The sequence below is a fragment of the Solanum verrucosum genome, unplaced genomic scaffold, assembly GCF_900185275.1.
Source record: "Solanum verrucosum unplaced genomic scaffold, falcon-dt-bn FXZP01000138.1, whole genome shotgun sequence".
Taxonomy (NCBI): domain Eukaryota; kingdom Viridiplantae; phylum Streptophyta; class Magnoliopsida; order Solanales; family Solanaceae; genus Solanum; species Solanum verrucosum.
Window position 1 is genome coordinate 678,896 of NW_026020134.1, and position 20,697 is coordinate 699,592.

Consider the following 20,697-nt stretch of genomic DNA (forward strand, 5'->3'; position numbering starts at 1 on the left):
GTCTTTCGCAAATAATCTCTAACCTCTATGAGATAGTGGTAAAGTTTGTGTACACTCTTACCCTCCATAGACCACGTTTATGGAATTCTAGTGGTGTGTTGTTATAGTAGTTTCAATCTTTATTTTCCATCAATCAATAAATTTCACTTTTAAAATTAAAAAGAGTAGATTCAATTAGATCAATTGAACTCAAATTGCAGTCTAGTTTGAGTCAAAATGAATTTTTGTCATGAATATTTTATGATATCTAATATTTTTTTGTAATTTCAATAATGTATAATGTTTCTCTCCTATATGATTAATAATGAGTATCAATTTCCAAAAATGAAAACTTTATTAGGAATTAGGAAGATGTAATAATGGAAAGTTCCCCCTTACAACAAACAAAGGCAAAAATAATCACAATTTCGTTTGGTTAAAAGGGATGAACATTATTTAGCGTGGATTCGAAGTAAAAAATAGTTGGAAATTATTTAATAAAAAGATAGCGATGCAAAGATCACTTTGTGATCCCTTAAGAAAATATATGTGATGATGCCTTCTGTTTGGAATATAGAATCTCAATTAAATAACTAATTAAGCACAAGTTGGTACATTCACAAGAAAAGATACTTTATTTAGATTTTCAAAGGATGATAAATAAAGTTAGTTCAGTAAAATAAACTACTAAGATGAATAAGTCAACATGGATCAAGTAAGAAATATCGAATGTGAAAGAAAATAGAAAAAAACGATATCACTAAACAAACAAGGTTAGTAGTCTAGTACTATATATATATATATATATATATATATATATATATATATATATATAACTTATCGATACTTTCAAAAACTTATCTAAGCTAATCAACATTTCTTTGTTTCTTAAATTCACATCAAATCAACTTCGAGGTATACATTCTCCTTTGGTTTTTGCTACCAATATAGCTTTATGACAATAGTAAATAGACCACATCTTCTTGGGCCTTAAACAAATACTTGGCCCATTTACTATTCTACCAGCCTATTTTCACGGGATGGGCTGTTAAGCAAATATGGTACGCAGGCCCAAACCGTAAAAATACTGTCCAACTTGAGCTAAGAATCTATTATCAAGTCGATGACCGTAACAAATCTAACCATGAATAGGCATATTCCTAAAAAGGAAATACTACTTATCTAAACATACTTCCATACCATAAATACATATTTTACCACTAGTTTAACAATATTACATATAATACCATTTTTTAATAATTATACCATATATTTTAAAAAATTAAATCAGATATACAATCCTATTAAATATGGTAATTAATAGGTATCCTAAGATTATACCTCCTTAATTATTGAGACTTTTACAATTCAAAATTTCAAATCCGTTTCTCTCTCTTCAACACAATAGTTTCCCTCTCCAATCACACATCTCCCTTGTATCTCAACCCACTTCTACACGTTATTCTCCTTCATCCTCCATTACCCCCTTCTTCTCAACCAACTCAATACATATTTGTTTGTACTACTTTTTTAACCAACTAATGTATCTTTGTTTGACACCATCTTCATGTATCTGATTCAAAGATATAGTAGTTTCAAAGTTCAAATTTAGAGATTTTTCATTGGTTGAATTTGTTAGTTCTTCATACTATTTTAATGGCTTATAATTCACAAAATAGTATGAATCTTGTTAAATTATCTGTCCGAGATACACACTATTAAATTATGACAATTTTTTCATTTATCTATGATAACTAGGGGTGGGCATAAATACCGAAAAATCGAACCGAACCGAAAAAATTCGATTCTTCTGTGTCGGTTCTTCGGTGTTTCAGTTCGGTGTTGGGTTTTTTTTTTCGGAACTTCGGTTCTTCGGTTCGGAGTTCAGTGTAAGGTTCCCGAAACTAAGGTGCACCGAAGAATCGAAATTTTATTAAATAAATTTAAAAGTATTTATTATATTACTTAATTTTTAACTTTACTTAATTGGCCCATTTCAATTTTTATATTTAGATCCTAAACTTAAATAGCAAAAATCTTAATAACAAACTAGTAAACCATAAAGACCTAAAGTCTAAACTAAACAAAGCTCAATTTAATTCAAGTTTGAGCAGCAACTTGGTGTTTCTACTTTCTACTTTATGATTTTATCATTTTATGTTTTTACTTTGAAGTGAGAACAACAAATTGATGCTCTTACCTTCTATTGTTAGATGGTTAGTTGTTATTTTGAAGTTTGAAGTGTGAATTGAATAACAATTGTTACTTTATCATATTCTCTTTTTATTTTTGTTGACACCGAAAAACCGATTTAAAAACACCGAACCGATCTAGTTTGGTTTGAAATATGGTGCACACTTTTCTAAAACCGAATATCGAACTGAAATTTGATTAAACCGAACAGAAGAACCGAACGCCCACCCCTAGTGATAACTTATTATCTAAGATACATGCTCAACAAAATATTAATGCTACATAAACCGTTATTACTCATCAGCATTCAATCATTTTATTTTAACAATGATGATGTATACATCCGAAATACACTTAATTTGTTCGAGATACATTTCATTTGTCCGAGATACACACTATAAAATATTCATGCTACAAAAACCTTTATCACTCTTCAACATTAGATTTTTACTCTCTTAACATGACACATACAATATTTTGTCCAAGATACACTTTATTTATCCGAGATACACTAACTTATGACACATTTATGCTTCTAAAATATACAAAAACATACACATCATGTATCCAACAAAACAACGAATATGACTAATCTCTTCTTATCTAATCTTGTAACCTTGAATTGAAATCAATTGTCTAATTTAATAATTTTGCATTATAGCCACAATAGTATATTTCACCATTGTCCCAACGTCACTTCCAACTTCACCTCCAACTTCAACAATGGATGTATCTTGGTCAAAAGATATTTCACCAATGTTGTTGCATCCAAAATTTTGCTCTTTCGTTGTTATGTACAATGGATACAACCTGCAATTAGATTGACGTCTTTTCAATTCCATAAAAAATCTCATGCACATCTCGTTTCGAATTTCCATTGGAGTTACATTGTCTTCCATCGTGTATCTTATCTCCATTCTTTTGAGTGAACAATCGATTTCTAGTTGTGTTGAAATACCATCGACGAAATCACTGTAGGTTGCATCCCTCTCAATAGTATTCCATCAATTCTATAATTTTCGTAATCGATTTCGGAGATCCACGAATCTGAATACCTTAACAATATGGTTAAATTCGCAATTTGAAAAAAAAAAACTTTGAAAATTTAGGATTCAAAGGAATGAATCGGTGAAGAAGACGAAGTTTACAACACCAGATCTATTAATCTGTGTGATTTAGTATTTTTTCAAAAACCTGTAAGAATTGATATGAATTGATCCACCAAATCTGTATATTTGTTAAATCCCCATATTTTACTTCTTTAATCATGGAATTAAGTTACACTATTTAATTGAAATTAATTAAATAATGTATCTCTTCCTTTTAATTCTGATAGATACACGTATCTAACCACTTTTAATTCATGTATCCGACTGAAAAAAATGGTATAAAAAGTAATTTGAAAATCTACCGGAATTTCATGTAATTATGGTCCAAAGTAGTGGGATTTAGGTAGTTTGCTCTATTAAAAAATCACCATTTTTTTCAGACATATTTCTGTTGAAATACCCACGGAAAAATTTGCGATGGAATTTTGTATTTTAATTAGGTAAAATGGTACATAATAGCAAGCATATAAATCAAATTAAATGCTATAACTATTGTTTTATTTAATTCTATTTCACAGCTAATGTTTTGCTTTTCTTGCCATTCAGTTGGGATTTATATATTTGTATACACATACAATTTGACAAGGCTAACACAAAGAACATGAGCATATACATATACAAATTGAAACAAATATACAAACACAATTTTAATAGACACATACGAATTAGCGCCGTGATTTATACAATTTAGAGGCTCTATAGCAAACAAAATATAGCTATGGAGCGCAAATAACAATACTATAGCTATAGAACACTACTATAATTATTATCTTTGTTATTGCTGAAATTTTATTATCATTTAAGTAGGACAAAATAGAGATTTATCATTTAAGGTTGTGTCATACTCTGACTGGGGTAGTATGAATTAAGTTAACTAAATGTTTTTGTTTTCATGGGTGCTGTCTGCAAATGGTCACTAGAGGAAATTCAAGACCTTTCAATGTTTCAATCAAGCCTAGTTGTTGGCTATCAGCATCAAACATTGCCTTTTGCAAACATTTTTTGCCCATTATTTAGTCTTGTAATTGTGGGGGCACTTCCAATATATCCACTAGAGGTAGAGCCAGGATAAAGAGTTCTGAGTTCAATTTTTTTGAATCTACAACTCTAGCATGAAAAATATTTTCATGATCCCTTCCTTACCACGGAGTCATCAGTCAATTTTGTTAGGGGTTTACAAGTTAGTATACATATATATTTATTTAACTTTCGATTACAAATATAAGATCTACGGAAAAGCTACTGAATTCGTCTGAACCCACGAACCCCCACCTTAGCTTGCTCCGCCTCTGATATTCACCTTACATGGTTAAATCTTCCTTAGGTTTGTTCCAGGGGAGAATTAAGAAATTAAGAAACTATACTGATTTAGAATTAAAAAATCATTTGTAACCCCATAGAAACAAAACAAATGCTGATTTAGAATATAACACGTTATCGGAATTATTAAATCACCAGTCTAAGGTGTCTTGATTAAATGTTAACTATGGTCAACCTTAACTAATGCAAAACACTAGAATTCCAATGAATGACTCAAATCACGTTTGAACGCTTCAGAATTCGTGCAAACCACACAACCTAATAAATAATCACCTTAATTGAGTTGTCAGAACGCGAACTTGATCTCGTTTACTTAAAATGTTGATTTTGATCAAATTTCTTCTTAAATTTTATACCTTCAAAATTAAAAATGTTATTCGATATTCATCTAATCACTTCGAAAATTGCACCACATATCTCACAAGTCAAAAATGATAATAAAGAAGTTACAAAAAGAATCAAAACATGCAAAATACACCAAAGTTCCAAAAGAACTATGAGGGCCATTAGAAGGTGATTATAAATGTAAATGCGGTAATTATGTTAATTTGTGATTATTTAGGAATTGTAGTCTTACTAGGGTAAAAGAATATATTATTCCTGTTACGTTAGGATTAGTTTAATTAAGGACCCGTTTGGTCGTAAAATTTTCAAGTAAAATTTGGGGAAAAATTTAACAAATATATTTGTCCAAACAATTTGTCATTATTCTTGGCAAATAACCCAAATTCTCAAATACTAGAAAAAACTAGTGTTTGGGCCAACTCATTATTTGAGAGCTTTTAAAAATTCAAATTCTACCCCAAACTTTTGTGTTTTACAAAAAACATCTTCTATAGTAGTTGTTTGCATTGTATTACATAATTTTTTACGTGAACACCAAAGCAGTGATAAAATATTCAGTGAACATGAAAGTAATGATATGGTTGTTGATGAAAATGATGAACAATCGATTCAGGGTAACAAAGTCACGTGTTTTATCTACTTCACGATATATGAAACGATGCTTGTTGCTCTCACTCCAAACTATCACATTGCTCCAGTATCATGGACATTACTTATTATTTGTTGCAACGAAGATCCAATAGATTTGTTGTGGAAGTAATGATAGTTTTTAAAAACTTATGAATATGAATCATATTTTTTAAAAAAGTGAAATATGTTTTTCAAATACTATAACCAAACACATAATGAAGAGAGAGAATTGTTCGAATGGTAAGCAACCCTCACTTTCAATTCAAAAATTGCGAGTTCGAATCATAAATGGAGCAAAAAGAGATTAGATCTCCTAGGGAGGATTTAAAAAAAAAAAAAAAAAAACCCAAACACATAAATAAAACTTCATCCAAATAATATTTAAAAATCTATGATTAGAGGCTAGCTAATATTACCATGTGCAATGCTACTTTTGGTGAAAGTAGAAAGGACTGACACACAGTAGTGTAGTGCATCAAGCGTTCGGCAAACACGGGGGTTTATTTACTACTATACTATTACGGCATCTCCTTCTTTAAATTTTCCTATTCTACAACAAGCAAAAGATTTCTCTTTTCTCTGACCTTAGCTCAGTAGTCAGCATTTGCTTTTGACTCAAACATATATATGTGCATCACACAGACGAATTTAGAATTTCTAGAATTTGATTGGACGAAACGAGAGTGTTTATACAAATTTTCTTGATAACAAAAAGAGAAAAATATTGAAAATAATTATGAACTTATGGTAAATTATTAGTTTCATTCCTGAACTATTGACAACCTTAAAAATACTATTTTATTTGACTAACTAAACTTAGATATACCTCCGATCTGCCACATGACATAACAAGTGGTCTCAAACTCTTTTACGAGCACGAATTCTTAATAAAAAGTCGAGAGAAGTGTTGAAAACACTCCTAAACTTGATAAGAATTTAGGGTTGTGTATTTCACCTATGTTGCAAGATTGGAGGTGTATTTAAATTCAGTTAATAAAATAAATTGATGTTTTTAAGACTGTCAATAATTTCAGAATGAAACTAATAGATCGCGCAAAATTTAGGAATATTTCCAATACTTCTCTTCAAATTATTTTTGCATAATATACATAAAATATTTTTTATTTTTAGTTTATATTATATATATGAACTTTGAATTTCCTATGTATGAGATTTTAAGTTCAAATTCAAAAAATGTTAACTAGATAAGAAAAAGTTTTATTTATCCTAACTCGATTAACAATTTTTTTTTGTATTTTTTGTTAAAAAAAATAATACATGTCTGCTGATTTAAATATTATAATTATAAAAACGAATTAAATTGTATCATGTAAATCAGAATATAAAAGGACAACGTCGGACTTGATATGTCTTAAGGCTGCAGAGACAGCTAAGATAGTGTTCACTGCTCACCATCACATCATTTTACTATCTCTTAAAAGTCATTTATTTTGCCCAAATATACTACAAAATGTCTCTGTTACTTTTTCCTAATAATTTTTTGTTATTTTTAGATAAAATTGAGTAGTTTTTTTTTACTTATAAAAAATTTACACTGACTTTTATATATTACACGCTTTGTAGATTTAGAATTTAAGTTTTATACTGATATAAGTAATACTTAAAAATCCCTTTGAATTTGACGTGTTTTAATCAAACTTCTCTTAAACTAAACTTGATCCAAAAATACCCCTGTAATTAACTTTTTAATAATGGTCATCTACTCAAATAATAATTTGTCTTAATTACCCAAGTGATTACAAATGACATTTGACGTGTGAAAGTGTAAAATAACAACCACATCATATTAATTTGATGTGTAAATATTTTTTCTAAAATGCTGTTTTCTTTTAGTATATTTTTTTACTCCTGGTCATATCCTTGATAAGGTATAAATACGTTATATTTTATCTGATATTTTATGTTATGTTAAGAATTATTTTTGTACGATTTGATAGAAATGTATTGATATTAAATTTCTCTTGGATGTCTCATCACAAGCCAACCAAGTAAACATATATATCATGTCGATCACTTTCCTCTTTGTTCTCATCCTTTCTTCCAAATTCGAACAAGTGCAAAATCGTTGGAGGAAGTTTCCCTTGTAAATTAGATCGTTATTGTGCATTTCTAAGTTGTACTCCCTCTGTCACTAATTACTTGTCCACTTTTCCTTTTATAGTTATCCCTAATTACTTATTCATTTTGACAAATCAAGAAATGATAATTTTTTTTACCTATTATACCCTCAATTAAATGACTAATTACTTTGAAAAATGTAGAACTTTTCATCCACTTCATAATTAATAGGGGTAAAATGGTAAACTCATTATGTCATTAATTGTTTTCTTATTAGATGTGTCAATTCAAAAGTAAACAAGTAAATAGGGACAGAGAGAGTACCTAAATTTGACAAATTAGGTAAAAGAAAAAATTTTATGGCTTAAGTCATCTGCTACCCCTTAAAGTTGTTCGCATATTCCACTTGGACACCTTATCTTAGGTTTGTTCCAACTAAACACCTTTATTAGTAAAAAAAATATCTATCGAGCATTTTTTGACAATAAACAAAAATTAGAGATTGTGTCATAAACTCGCCAGTGGCATAATAACTAATGAAAAATGACACGTGGTATTGGGCCTATAATATAGGAAATACTCTAAAGGGAAAAAACTCAAATATGCCATCGAACTTTCAGAAAAGGCTCATTTATGTCATCCGTTAAAAGTTTGGCTCATCTATGCCATTACTGTTTAAGAAAAGGCTCATTCCTGCCATTATTTTTTAACGGTGATTTTGCAAAATCATTTTTTACACGTGGCCAATTATAATTCGGCCACGTCATTATTTTCAGAATTTTGATTTTTAATTATAAAAGAAATAATGACGTGGCCGAATTATAATTGGCCACGTGTAAAAAATGGTTTTGCAAAACCACAGTTAAAATATTTGTTCAGAATTTTAATTTTTTATTATAAAAAAAATAATGACGTTGCCGAATTATAATTGGCCACGTGTAAAAAATGGTTTTCAAAACCACCGTTAAAAAATAATGGCATGAATGAGCCTTTTCTTAAACGGTAATGGCATAGATGAGCCAAACTTTTAACGGATGGCATAAATGAGTCTTTTTTGAAAGTTCGCATATTCTTTTCCCTACTCTAAAAGCTATGTTTTCAGCAAAAAAAAAACCTTTCTTTCCCTTTTCTTCTTTGCAGAAGCCCAGAACAACGCACCCACCCCCGACATCCATTCTTCCCCATTTTTTCTTCTGCCAAAGCACACACAAGGGTGGTCGGTTAAAACCACGTTCACTCTGATAATCATCCTCACTCCACCTTTTGAACTCTTTAACCATTTTAAAGAAAATAATTTCATATTCGTATTAGTTTTGTCGGAAAAAATGGAGTTTCGCCGAAATTATTTTTAAACTCAATTTAATTTTTGTTTTTGATGAAATTCTTTTCCACAACTCAAATGAAAATCTTTATCAATAAGCTCTTTTGATTTATTGAGTTTTGACTGGTTATTTATTTAATTAATGTTTTTTCGATGAGGATAACAATAACCATGATATTGATAATGGCAGAATGATGCTAGAAAAAAAGAATGATGGATTATTTGAGAAAGGGGTGTGTCGATGGTGGAAAAGGGATGGTGGACGAGGGTTCTAAGTAATACTATTGAATTGAAATGTCCCATTGGGAAAGATGAATTGGGGAAGAACTGCCATTTTTTCTTTAAAAAAAATTATGTTCGTATTATGATTTTTCTTTTGTTGACGTGTTCATTTTTTATTGGTTCATAAAAAGATTTTTTTGGCTTCACGCCCCTCTTAATTGTGTATTGCACTTATAATGCCATGTCATCAAAAAATATTAAATAGGCACATGTATTGAAGGGTAGAGGTGTTCAATAGGTACAACCTTTAGTTGAGGTGTCTAAGTGAATTATGCGAACAATTTTAAGGAGCCGTAAATGACTTAAGCCTTTTTTTATCCATAATAAATATAAACATATTAACAAAGAGTGTTAATTTTTTTTTACTGACAGTAGTTAATTGTTATTGGATCTAATGTCGCTATAAGCTTTAGGGAGATTTACAAAGAGTGTTAATATATATTTAGCGTTAATTAAACTATTGTCGATGATTAACTGTTGCTAAAGATCATTTTTTTATAGTGTTAGCTGATAAGAATTGTCACAACTTCATTTATTTAATCCAAATAAAACTTACAAGTTCATCTGTTTCATTTTGTTTGTCTAATTTTTCCCGTTAGTTTTTTTTTTAAATATCTTTTTTTTTAAAATTTGGTATGTCATTATTTAGTTTTCACATGACATATATATGACTAAAAAATTAAGATATATATATATATATATATATATATATATATATATTAATTCTTTTTTAATTTCTTAAGTTTCATATATCGTTAAATTAAGATAAATAAATTAAAATCGAAAAAAACAAAAAACTTTAATTTGTTATTGTGCATTTCTAAATTGTCATGGAGTGAGTGAGTCAGATTGAAGTACTGTGAGTAAATAAATTTGGAAAAGAGTCACGAGAATTTTATACTCTGCCTTTTAACTTAAAACAGTTATAACACGCAAACGCAATTATATGCATGCAACTTTGCTTTTTGTGAATTTTTCCTGTTATTTTGGACAGACCCACGCACCACCTCGCTTTAATTAACTGCACATTCATTGAATCGAAACATATTGTTGATACGATACGTGATCGTAGATAAGAAGTTATGAACGATGAAAATCAGAGTTTAATGATGTAATTTTTTTTTGTATTATTATTATCTTATTTTTTAATTTTATTGGCAATATCTCTTATTTTTTTATTTTGAAATTATTTTAGTATTTGATGGTCACCTTAGTAGCGCGGACTCTTCACTCTCGATGCCGCACCCATATCGAATTCTCCAAAAATACACTACTTTGAAATCGACACGTACCAATTGACATTTTTGAAAAGTCCGAGCAACATAGATGGTCACAACTCACAACCAAGGACAAACCTTTATGGAAAAAGATATCTGGGATAACGTTTGTTTTTTTTTTCTTTAACAATTTAAGGCAAAAATCAAGTGTCAATTTTAAATAAAAAAAAAGAATTATGTTTCTTTTGAGATCGATTGTAGATTGGATTGTTAGATACGGAATTCTCGTAATAGGCTGGATCAAGATCCAGACGAGGCCCGAGAGAGGGCAGCCAAAAAGATAAAATATAAGTTTGGATATTTGCATGCATGACATTATTCGTTATATTTCTTTGTGATAGTACTTATGGACTTGCAGATATATTGTATCATGAATAGTGGTATGTACTTTTGTTTGCTATTATTATTAAAGAGATTTACTCATCATTTATCAACTAATTAAATAAATTCGAATTATGATTTATGATCACGAGAAAAATATAATTTTCTGTTTTGTTACCATGTCCTAGTCACACTAGCAAAAAGTTAGAATTACAAGTCGTACTTATTTAATAGGGTATAGCTAATTAAAATGATTTAGGTAATCAATTATTGGATTCTGTTGACGTACAGTGTTAGAGCTATTTCCTTTTAACTGTTTCAACCACTAAATTTGTCAAATTAATGTACACCATATGCTTTACAAAACATGTAACCCTACCAAAAAATAAACATAAGAAATTACAAAACACAGTACGACTTAACAAATTGTGTTTTAAACGCATTGTTCACAAACGTATAATATTTAAATCTTAATTTTGAATAGTCATCTTTGTCACAAAACAAATAATTAGTTGGGCGGATTGAGTCAAATTTGAGCGGATCATAATGAGTTAAGACAATAATCAGATCAAGATTCAAACCAATCCAAACTTGCTTGGTTCAAAATGGGTTGGATCAAAATGAGTTAGGAAATTGGTTACATTATGGGTCAAGACTCAACCCAATCCAATTTTTATTAAGCTTAATTGTTTTATTTGTTCTTTTAAACTATTTAGTACTTAATAAAATAATTTTTTTTCTTTATTGTCAAATTGAACAAAAAAAGGTTTTCTATATTGAAAAAAAGTTTTTTTAAAAAAATAATATTTTGACAAGATTTTTCATGAGTCAATTCGGGTTACATATAAACTCAATGTTTAATGGGTTGAAATGGATAAGCTAATGAATAAATAGATCAATAATCCGCCCAAACTTAAACGAACCGAACGAATTGCCATCCCTAATTACATATATACTTATTATCTCAACAATTATTACCACACAAATTTTATAGTTCCATTTTATATGGCATCACTTCCATTATAGTTGGTCCTATAGTGAATGTACCTTATTATAATTATAAATAATTTAATTTCAGATTATTTTTTTATCCTTAATGTCATACTAGTGAAGCTAAAAATTTTGTTAAGCAAATTCAAAATTTAATATATATAATATATTGACGAAGAATATCCAATTGACCATCGTGAGTTGTACATCACTACTTGATAAAATGATTTACGATGACATTATTTAAATACCCTTTTAAATTACAAGTTTCAAATTTCTTTTTCTTATATATCATATCGAACTAAATGATGTCACCTAAAATGAGACGGATGAACCAAATATAAGAAAATATTTTGGGGGTTAAGCTGAGGCAATAATTAGCAGGGAGAAAGAGGTTGCACATTCCCATGTAGTAAGTTTTGTTAAAGGAAGAGCAGACCCCACACTTGCATTTATTGGTCAAGTGGAACTCTGCAAAGAAAGTGACTTTGTAGTTCGTAAAAGAACGGTAGAACATGTTAGTGTGTCAATTTGGCCATCATCTATCTACCCTAGAGGCTAGAAGTAAGTCATGTATATGACTAGGTTTTATTCTACTTTTTTCCTATATCAATTCTATATAAAAACAAAATTTATGAAATACAATTTTAATTATAATTCTCTTAAATGATATATTACGTTAATAATGGTCAAATAATATAAAATAAAGAAAATACTCCCTATGTTTCAAAAATAATGACTTCCTTTAATTTTTAGTCTGTTTCAAAAAAAATGTCCTCTTTCCTTTTTTCGTAACATTTTAATTTCAGTTTTTCACGTGACATGTTTAAAGCTACAAAATTAAAAGATAATTTAATATATTTGATATAACTTTAATTTAGTATCACAAGATTTAAAAATCTTTTTTATTTTATAAAACTTCATGTCATGTCAAATCAATTCACTATTTTTGAAACAGAGGGAGTAATTTATAATGTAGAATGTATTCAAGACATCATTTGACACCTGATTAAAATTATACATATAACGTTATTAGTTACTTTGTCTTTTAGGACCGTTTGGTTTGAATTCAAGTTATAATGGGATAAATTATGATGAAATTATTTTTTATTGAGTGTTTGATTTGTTATATTCAAAATAATAAATTTTAAGAACAATTTATATGTTTACAAAAATGTCCTTCATGAATTTAAAAATGATGTAACAAAAGGGTTGAAAGAGACGTCATTTTTGTCATTTACTTATTTTATCCCGAGATAAGTTATCCCGCGATTACTATACCACCCAAGGGGATGGATAACTTATCCTGATACTAATTATTAATCTCGAGATAAGTTGTCTCAGACTTGCCAACCAAACAACAAATTAAGTGGTACTATAGTTTAATCTCAAGACTATTTGGTATTATCCTTCACAAAAACGACCCCTTAATCTACAAAAGATAATACATCAATTTTTTTTTATAACTTATACTTGTATTAGCTATGTAAATTTTTAAATTATAAATTAAATTTCGCATTAATTTTATATATTAATATTATACATAAACAACTTATTTTTTAAACTAACTCTCAAATAAAATATAACTAATACAAAAATTAATATATGAATAAATTACTTTTGTACTAGCGATCAAATAACGGGTAAAACTTATCCGCACCAGGTGTATACACCAATCCAATACATCCATACCATGTGTTTATATTTATAGTTCATTTATTTAATCTTTATTAATTAACATGTGTTTTACTTCATTAAATCACATTATAATGGAAATTGCATTAATTCGGTGAAAATTGCTACAAATTAAATAATAATAAGGAATCATTTGGTTGGTGGATAAGTAAAAATATCGCATAAATTATGATATTTTTTTTTCATTACTTATATGACATAACTTGTTTTAGTCCAATTTTTTGTTTTCTCATGTTCGATATTTACATTAAAGTTAAATTATTCTAAGCTCATATTGTATAGAGCTCCATTTGAAAGGAAACAATTTCTACCAAGAATTTTTTTCCTATCATAGCTCGAACCCAAAAATTTATGATAAAAAAAGAAATAGCTCCATTCTCTACACCGAATATTTAACAAATATTTTGAAGCGAAAGATATGATGAGCTAGCTACCTACCTTAGATAGATAGTCATAGTAATAATAGCCTTTCATTTCATCAATATCACATCACTCCCACCCACTCTTCCTCTCTCTATCTATCAAAAAAAATACAGTAACTGTATGTTCTTCTTCTCTTTCCCCTAATGGCTGCAGAAGGATTTGAAGCATATCATGTCCCACAACAAAGCAGAAGAGATAAGCTTAGAGGTGATACTAATACTAATACTAATTCTAATACAAGTACTAATTTCCTCCCTAATTTTTACAATAACAATCCATCATTTCTCCTTAATCCTTGTGATAATTTCCTTCTAATTAAATCCATGGATCCACAAATATCTTCTTCTTTTCATCAAATTAACAATAACCCTTTCCTCTACAACACAAATCAAAATCATGATATTGATGTTGTATCATCATCAACTTATCATAATAATAGTAAGAATAGTATAACTACTTATGTTACTCCAGGTCAAGGTTTGTCTTTATCTTTATCATCTCATAATCATCATCAGCGGAACAGTACTACTACTAGTAATAATAGTACTGTTCCGCTGGAGCTGAACTTACAGAGATATGACTCATCATTATTTACAACTGTACCGGCCGCGGCTACCGCTGCCGATTGTTGTAATAATGAGTTTTTGTCATCCAAGAGCGGTGGTAGTACTATTATTGGACCTTTTACTGGATATGCTTCAATTCTCAAGGGGTCAAGATTCTTAAAACCTGCACAACAGTTGTTGGAAGATATTTGTGGGATTTATGCTCAGAAATTATTAGAAGATGATGATTCTATTGGAATTATGGATGATTCTTCAATAGATGCATCTAATGATGATGGAAGTGAGCACAGGAGGAACAATTCCAAGTTAATTTCAATGCTTGATGAGGTATTTTTTTATATTTTAATGTATAGTATTTTTACAATTATTTGTGTGGTTATACCTATATATAGTGATTACAATTTTAAACTATGAGATTTGATATATCAAATTTTCGATATAAGATTTCGTGGTTATTTCAAATGAGTAATTTTACAAATTGGTCCATTATTCTAGAAATAAAATAAATTGATTGTTTTTTCTTAGGAGTGAAAATAGCCCGACTGAATTCGGATTCGCAGGAAAAATTCACATTAGGGATAAAGTCTTTCGTAGCAAAGGCAGTTTCATATCGACACTTGACTTCAAAACCACTGCACCATATATCTTGGTTTATACCTTTCAATTTTAACCTATTTTTTTTCCCAACGCAGCTCAAGTCATGTCTAATTTTGTGCCTTATTATTTATTCCTATAATTAGAAATTAAACTCTTACCATTAGGGCTCGTTTGGTGTGAGGGATTAGAAATAATAGTGATGGGATAAGGAAATAGTGATGGGATAAAAAAAAAATTATGTTGTTTGGTTGGCAAGTCCGGGATAACTTATCCCGGGATTAATAATTAGTACCGGGATAAGTTATCCCTCCCCATGGGTGGTATAGTAATCCCGGGATAACTTATTCCGAGATAGAATAGGTAAATGACAAATATGTCCCTTTAAATCCTTTTTATATATCATTTTTTACATTTATGTATATTTACATTTTTTTTAATACCATGTATAATAATATTTACTACTCCTTATTTTTATGATAATTATACATATTTTTCTATTAAAAAATTATACTATATAAATATAATTTTTATTTATGAATTTATTTGACTAATTCTTATGTTTATTTTATTTTGATTTCTCATAAATTTTCTTCTCTTTAATAAACTTAAGAGGAAAGTTCTATTTTTAAGCTAAATAAGAAAAAAGTTATATTTTTAAATACACATGGTACTTATCATGGGAATACATAAACAAAAATATTTAAGTTAAAAAAAATAAAAGTTTTATTTTAAAAAATGAATAACTAAAGCTCACAAAGAAAAATTTAAAAAGTTTAAATAAAGTGAAGGGTAATTTTGTAAACAAACAACTTGTTCTTAAAATTTATCAATATATATTATTTTGAATATAACAAACCAAACACTCAATAAGAAATAATCCCAGGACAACTTATCCCATCATAACTAATCCCAACATAACTTATCCCAACATAACTTATCCCATCATAACTCATATTCAAACCAAACGACCCCTTATTGTATATACATGCCATGAAATTTTGTTTAATTTCTTTGGATTTGTGATTTCTTTCACTATATATAACGAAAATTCATTTTTTTAGGGCTTAGAATTATAGTTCAGTATCCAATTTATATATGCTCTTGGCATACAGTATAAATTAAATTCTTTTGAGTCAAATTGGTTGTATTATTAGGTTACAAGATGCCTATGCTTTTTAGTCAATAGAAGTTCGATCACTAAATCATCTTTTTGAAAAGAAAAAAAAGGTGATTGATAGAGAGAATATATGCACGAAGATTGGTGTCTTTTAAGGGTCGTTTGGTTGGTCGTATACGAATAATGTTGAATATAATACATGTTGAATATAGTGTATTAGTAATGCTGAGATTATTTATTAGGTACTGTTTGATTTTTTATATAAAAATTAACATGAATTATATATTTCTAAACAGTGTATTTGTCAGATATAAAAACGTACACATTTGGAGGAAAATTGTGTAAAACCCTTGCATTATATAGGTTAAGAAATTGTACCTAACAATGTATTTGTTATATAGAAGTTACTTCGTGCATTATTTTTTTTATTACCTCTTATCAAACGGCCCCAAAATGGATGAAGAGATTAAGGGAAAATCTATAAGAAGAAATATTTATCACAAGGACAAATAATACCCTAGCTCTTTCCTCTTATTTTTTCTTTTTTAAATTCATTTAAAAAACTAAACAAAATTCTATTTCTCTTACTCCTAAGTACTCTTCCTTTTAATCTCAATTCCAAATACCTTTATTTTAAAAATTAATTTTGACTTCACTCAATTATTATCCAAAGTAGTACTTAGGTTAGTTAACTCTCATGTAGGCCTTGTAGCTAATGAGTCAGTAATGTTTAGGCAGCACAGATTCCAAAACTAACCTTCTAATTGGGAGGAACTATTGCCTACACGATCACCTAATAAGGGTAGGCACTTGAGGCCAAAAGAGGTATTTCTTATTTCATAATTGTTTTAATTTGTTCTTATTGAGCTGAGGATTTTTTTTAATTCAATGAGGTAGCGCTAAGGTTTGTGTATACTTCATCTTCTTTAGACTCTGTTTATGAAAATATACTAGGTATGTTATTGTTTACCATTGAACAACCTGTAGGATTAAATTACCGTTTTTTTATTTATCTCAAGGGTTTAAGAATAGTGTGTTACATAGATTGCGACAGATAGCGTAACTCATTAATTAATTCTTATATCACACATGTAAGATCACAAGATTCAAATGACATTTTAGTACATTAACTAAACACATTTTTAGCTTAAGTGTGTATGATAAGAAAGTTGTGAAACGGAGAGCATATATTTATGATGTTAAGGAAATTTCTCATTGCATATTCTTGACAAACTTATAATTTAGGGATGATACACTTCATTTCAGGTATATAGAAGATATAAACAATATTATCAACAGCTACAAGGAGTAGTGGCATCATTTGAATCAGTTCCTGGACTTGGAAATGCAGCCCCATTTGCAAACCTATCTTTAAAAGCATTGTCCAAACATTTTAGGTGCCTAAAAAATGCCATTTGTGACCAAATGAACTACACAATTAAATCTCAAACTCATAGTCATAATAGTCAAATAAATTGTGATGATTCTACAAGTACAAGATCTGTTGGGAAAGGCAACTTTAATTATAATAATTTTCAAAGAACAGGATTTGTTGAACACCATCAGCCTGTTTGGAGACCACAAAGAGGCCTACCGGAGCGCGCTGTAACTGTTCTTAGGGCTTGGTTATTTGACCATTTCTTGCACCCGTAAGTACTACTACTACTTCATCATGTGTTTAATTTCGTTTAAGAATGAGTGAAGATTTTGAAATTTGTGAGAAAGCATGTGTACTAGTTGTATGACTATAATTTTTTTTTTTTTTGATTTTAAACATGTCATAACGTTTGTGTTGTAATGATAGCTTCTCATTAAAGAGTAAATTGAAAAAAGTAGATTTTTTTTTTTAACCATATGTATGTGTTACTTAATTCTTGGAATCTGTAACCCTAGATTATGTTTAATTTATTTGATTTGTGATTTGGGATGAACTTTAATCAATTTATTTATGTAAAATTTAACTCATTAGTATTGATGTTGTTGCAGTTATCCCACAGATTCTGATAAAGTAATGTTGGCCAAACAGACTGGTCTTTCAAGGAATCAGGTCTGCACATTTTCCAAATCGACTCATCTCTTTGATCCATTTCAATCTATATATGTCAATCCATTTCTTTTTTGGTTCATCTAAATAAATGTTTTGCACTGCTTTCCTTATTAGTTGTCATGTTTTTTTCACTTTCGTTTTTCATGTTCATGACTATGTTGATAGTTGCATTTGATTGATGGTCCTTCAGAGTCTGTCTCTCTACCTCCATGAGATAGGCATAAGGTCTACGTACACTTCACCCTTTCCAGACCCTACTTGTGGGATTCCCCACAGAAAATGACCCCTTCTTTACTTTTAAAACAATTTAATTTTTAACTTTTCATTTTACCCGCGATGAGATACATCACATCCTTAATTCTCATACAAATATTTATTGCTCGTCTTACATCATAATTTTTTTTTAAAGATTCTTTCTTTGTTAAACTTTGTGTCCAGTCAAACAAGTCTTTTTGAACATAATGTATATACATTATCTAATTCGATATTGTATTTCAGGTTTCTAATTGGTTCATCAATGCAAGAGTTAGACTATGGAAGCCTATGGTTGAAGAAATACACATGCTTGAAACTAGGCAAGCTAACAAATCTTCTTCACAAAGGATGCAAGGTCAAAACAACAATCCCATTGAAGTACATTTTCCCACAAGTAATAATTCACTTCCATCTACATCATCAGCACAACAAGTTCCATCAAAGAGAACACGAAATAACAATCCAGAAGATGAAATGAATTTATCATATTCTCGTGTTGGAATTGATCAAGTGATGAGTGCATCATCAGGTGGAAATGGTGGTGGGGTGTCATTAACATTGGGACTTCATCATCAAAACAATAATATTGGAATTGGGGGTTTATCATCAGAGTCTTTCCCCAGAAATGCAGCACGACGTTTTGGTATCGATGCAAATAACGAGGGATTCATGTTTGGTGATGGATTTGAACCACAAAATCATCAGTTAGGAAGAGATCATAATAATAATAATAGTATTATCGGAGGCCAATTGTTGCATGATTTTGTTGGTTGAATATTACTAGTTTTTATGCATTTTGTAGCCTTGCATCAAGGATTTAAATATATAATATTGATCGTGAATTCAATTTGTATATTACATCAAGTTTATTTTCATATGTCAAATAATTCAAACAAATTTTGTTGATTGGATTCGATAAGAACTCTGAATGAGTAGAAATTTGAATCAAGTTGAAATAAGCCTATATATCCAAAAATGATTTTTATGGTATATATTTTAATACATAGTTTCAAAGTCTCTCCTTTTTTTTAAACATCGTGTATCATCAAAAAATACCACATAAAAGAGCTGAAGATTTACTTTTATTACATAATGCCTTAAAAGGCCTATACATGTAAATTACGACAAAGATCGTTTAGCTACTCAAGTAAAATCTCTATATAACACTTAAGTTCTTTAAACATGACATCTAGCTATTCAAGTGATGATTTATGTTTTATTTCATGACTATGATGCCTATTTATGTGCTCACATATACAAGTGTGACTATACTATGAGTATTTGTTTTCATTTATATAAAGAGAGGTAAGTGTTAAAAACACTTCTAAGATATTCTTTTTTATTTTTTTAGTTTCATATCTAAATTATTGGGAGTGTGAATCATACTGAAAATATTACTTATTTGTTTGAGAAACACATTTTAAAGGTGTATGTAATGCATTCTCTCTTTATTTGTAAAGATCTTGTCACATGTCATTTCATATGGATAAAATATTCTACTTTGATAAAAATTAAATAAATTATTAATATTAGTTAAAAACTAAAGACTAAAATATTACTATCCCATTTTTTTTTAAATAATTATTTTTTAAAAAATATAAAATTTAGAATATTTTTCTCACCCCACTCCACCATCTCCTACCCCCCTCCGACAATCCCCGTCCTTTTAACTTTTTCAATTTTTGCATAAAATACTTTTTAATAATTTAGACCTCAGTCCCTCCCCCACTGCTTCCTAAACTTCTTTTGATATTATTTAAAAAAATCTAACCCCCCGCTCCTACTTTATTTTTTTTTTACATTTTTCTCTTTTTTGTTTATATATATTTTTAGGAAAATATTTCTTTCTACTTACGTACCGAATATAACAAAAATAAAATTTTTATTTTAAAAAAAGTCTTATGGTAAGTAAAAAAAATACTTTTCTAATATATATATATTATTAATACAAAACGAGAAAAAAAATAGAAGCGGTAAATGTGGGGTGGGGTAAATTTTTTTTAATTTAAAAAAATAAAATAATATCTCATTTATTATTTGAAGGATGGAGGGGGGGGGGGATGAGGTAAGAATTTTCTTAAAATTGTTATCAAAGATTTTTTTTTTTAAAAAAAAAACTAAAAAATTGGGGCGGGGGAGTACGGTGGGAGG

The 20,697-nt window shown here is 29.0% G+C and overlaps 1 protein-coding gene across 1 annotated transcript; it reads left to right on the top strand.

Moving 5' to 3' along the window:
* The first annotated feature begins 14,107 nt into the window (after positions 1–14,107).
* LOC125827464 (BEL1-like homeodomain protein 9) lies at positions 14,108–19,320 on the top strand. The gene is made up of 4 exons (XM_049506779.1): positions 14,108–14,857; positions 17,511–17,893; positions 18,231–18,291; positions 18,790–19,320. The coding sequence occupies exons 1-4, from the start codon at positions 14,108–14,110 to the stop codon at positions 19,318–19,320; spliced, it is 1,725 nt and encodes a 574-aa protein (XP_049362736.1).
* The last annotated feature ends 1,377 nt before the right edge of the window (positions 19,321–20,697 follow it).

Coding starts and splice junctions, on each gene's coding strand:
- LOC125827464 (XM_049506779.1), top strand. CDS start 14,108: ATGGCTGCAGAAGGATTTGAAGCATATCATGTCCCACAACAAAGCAGA. Junction 14,858..17,510: donor TAATTTCAATGCTTGATGAG/GTATTTTTTTAT, acceptor ACTTCATTTCAG/GTATATAGAAGATATAAACA. Junction 18,292..18,789: donor CTGGTCTTTCAAGGAATCAG/GTCTGCACATTT, acceptor ATTGTATTTCAG/GTTTCTAATTGGTTCATCAA.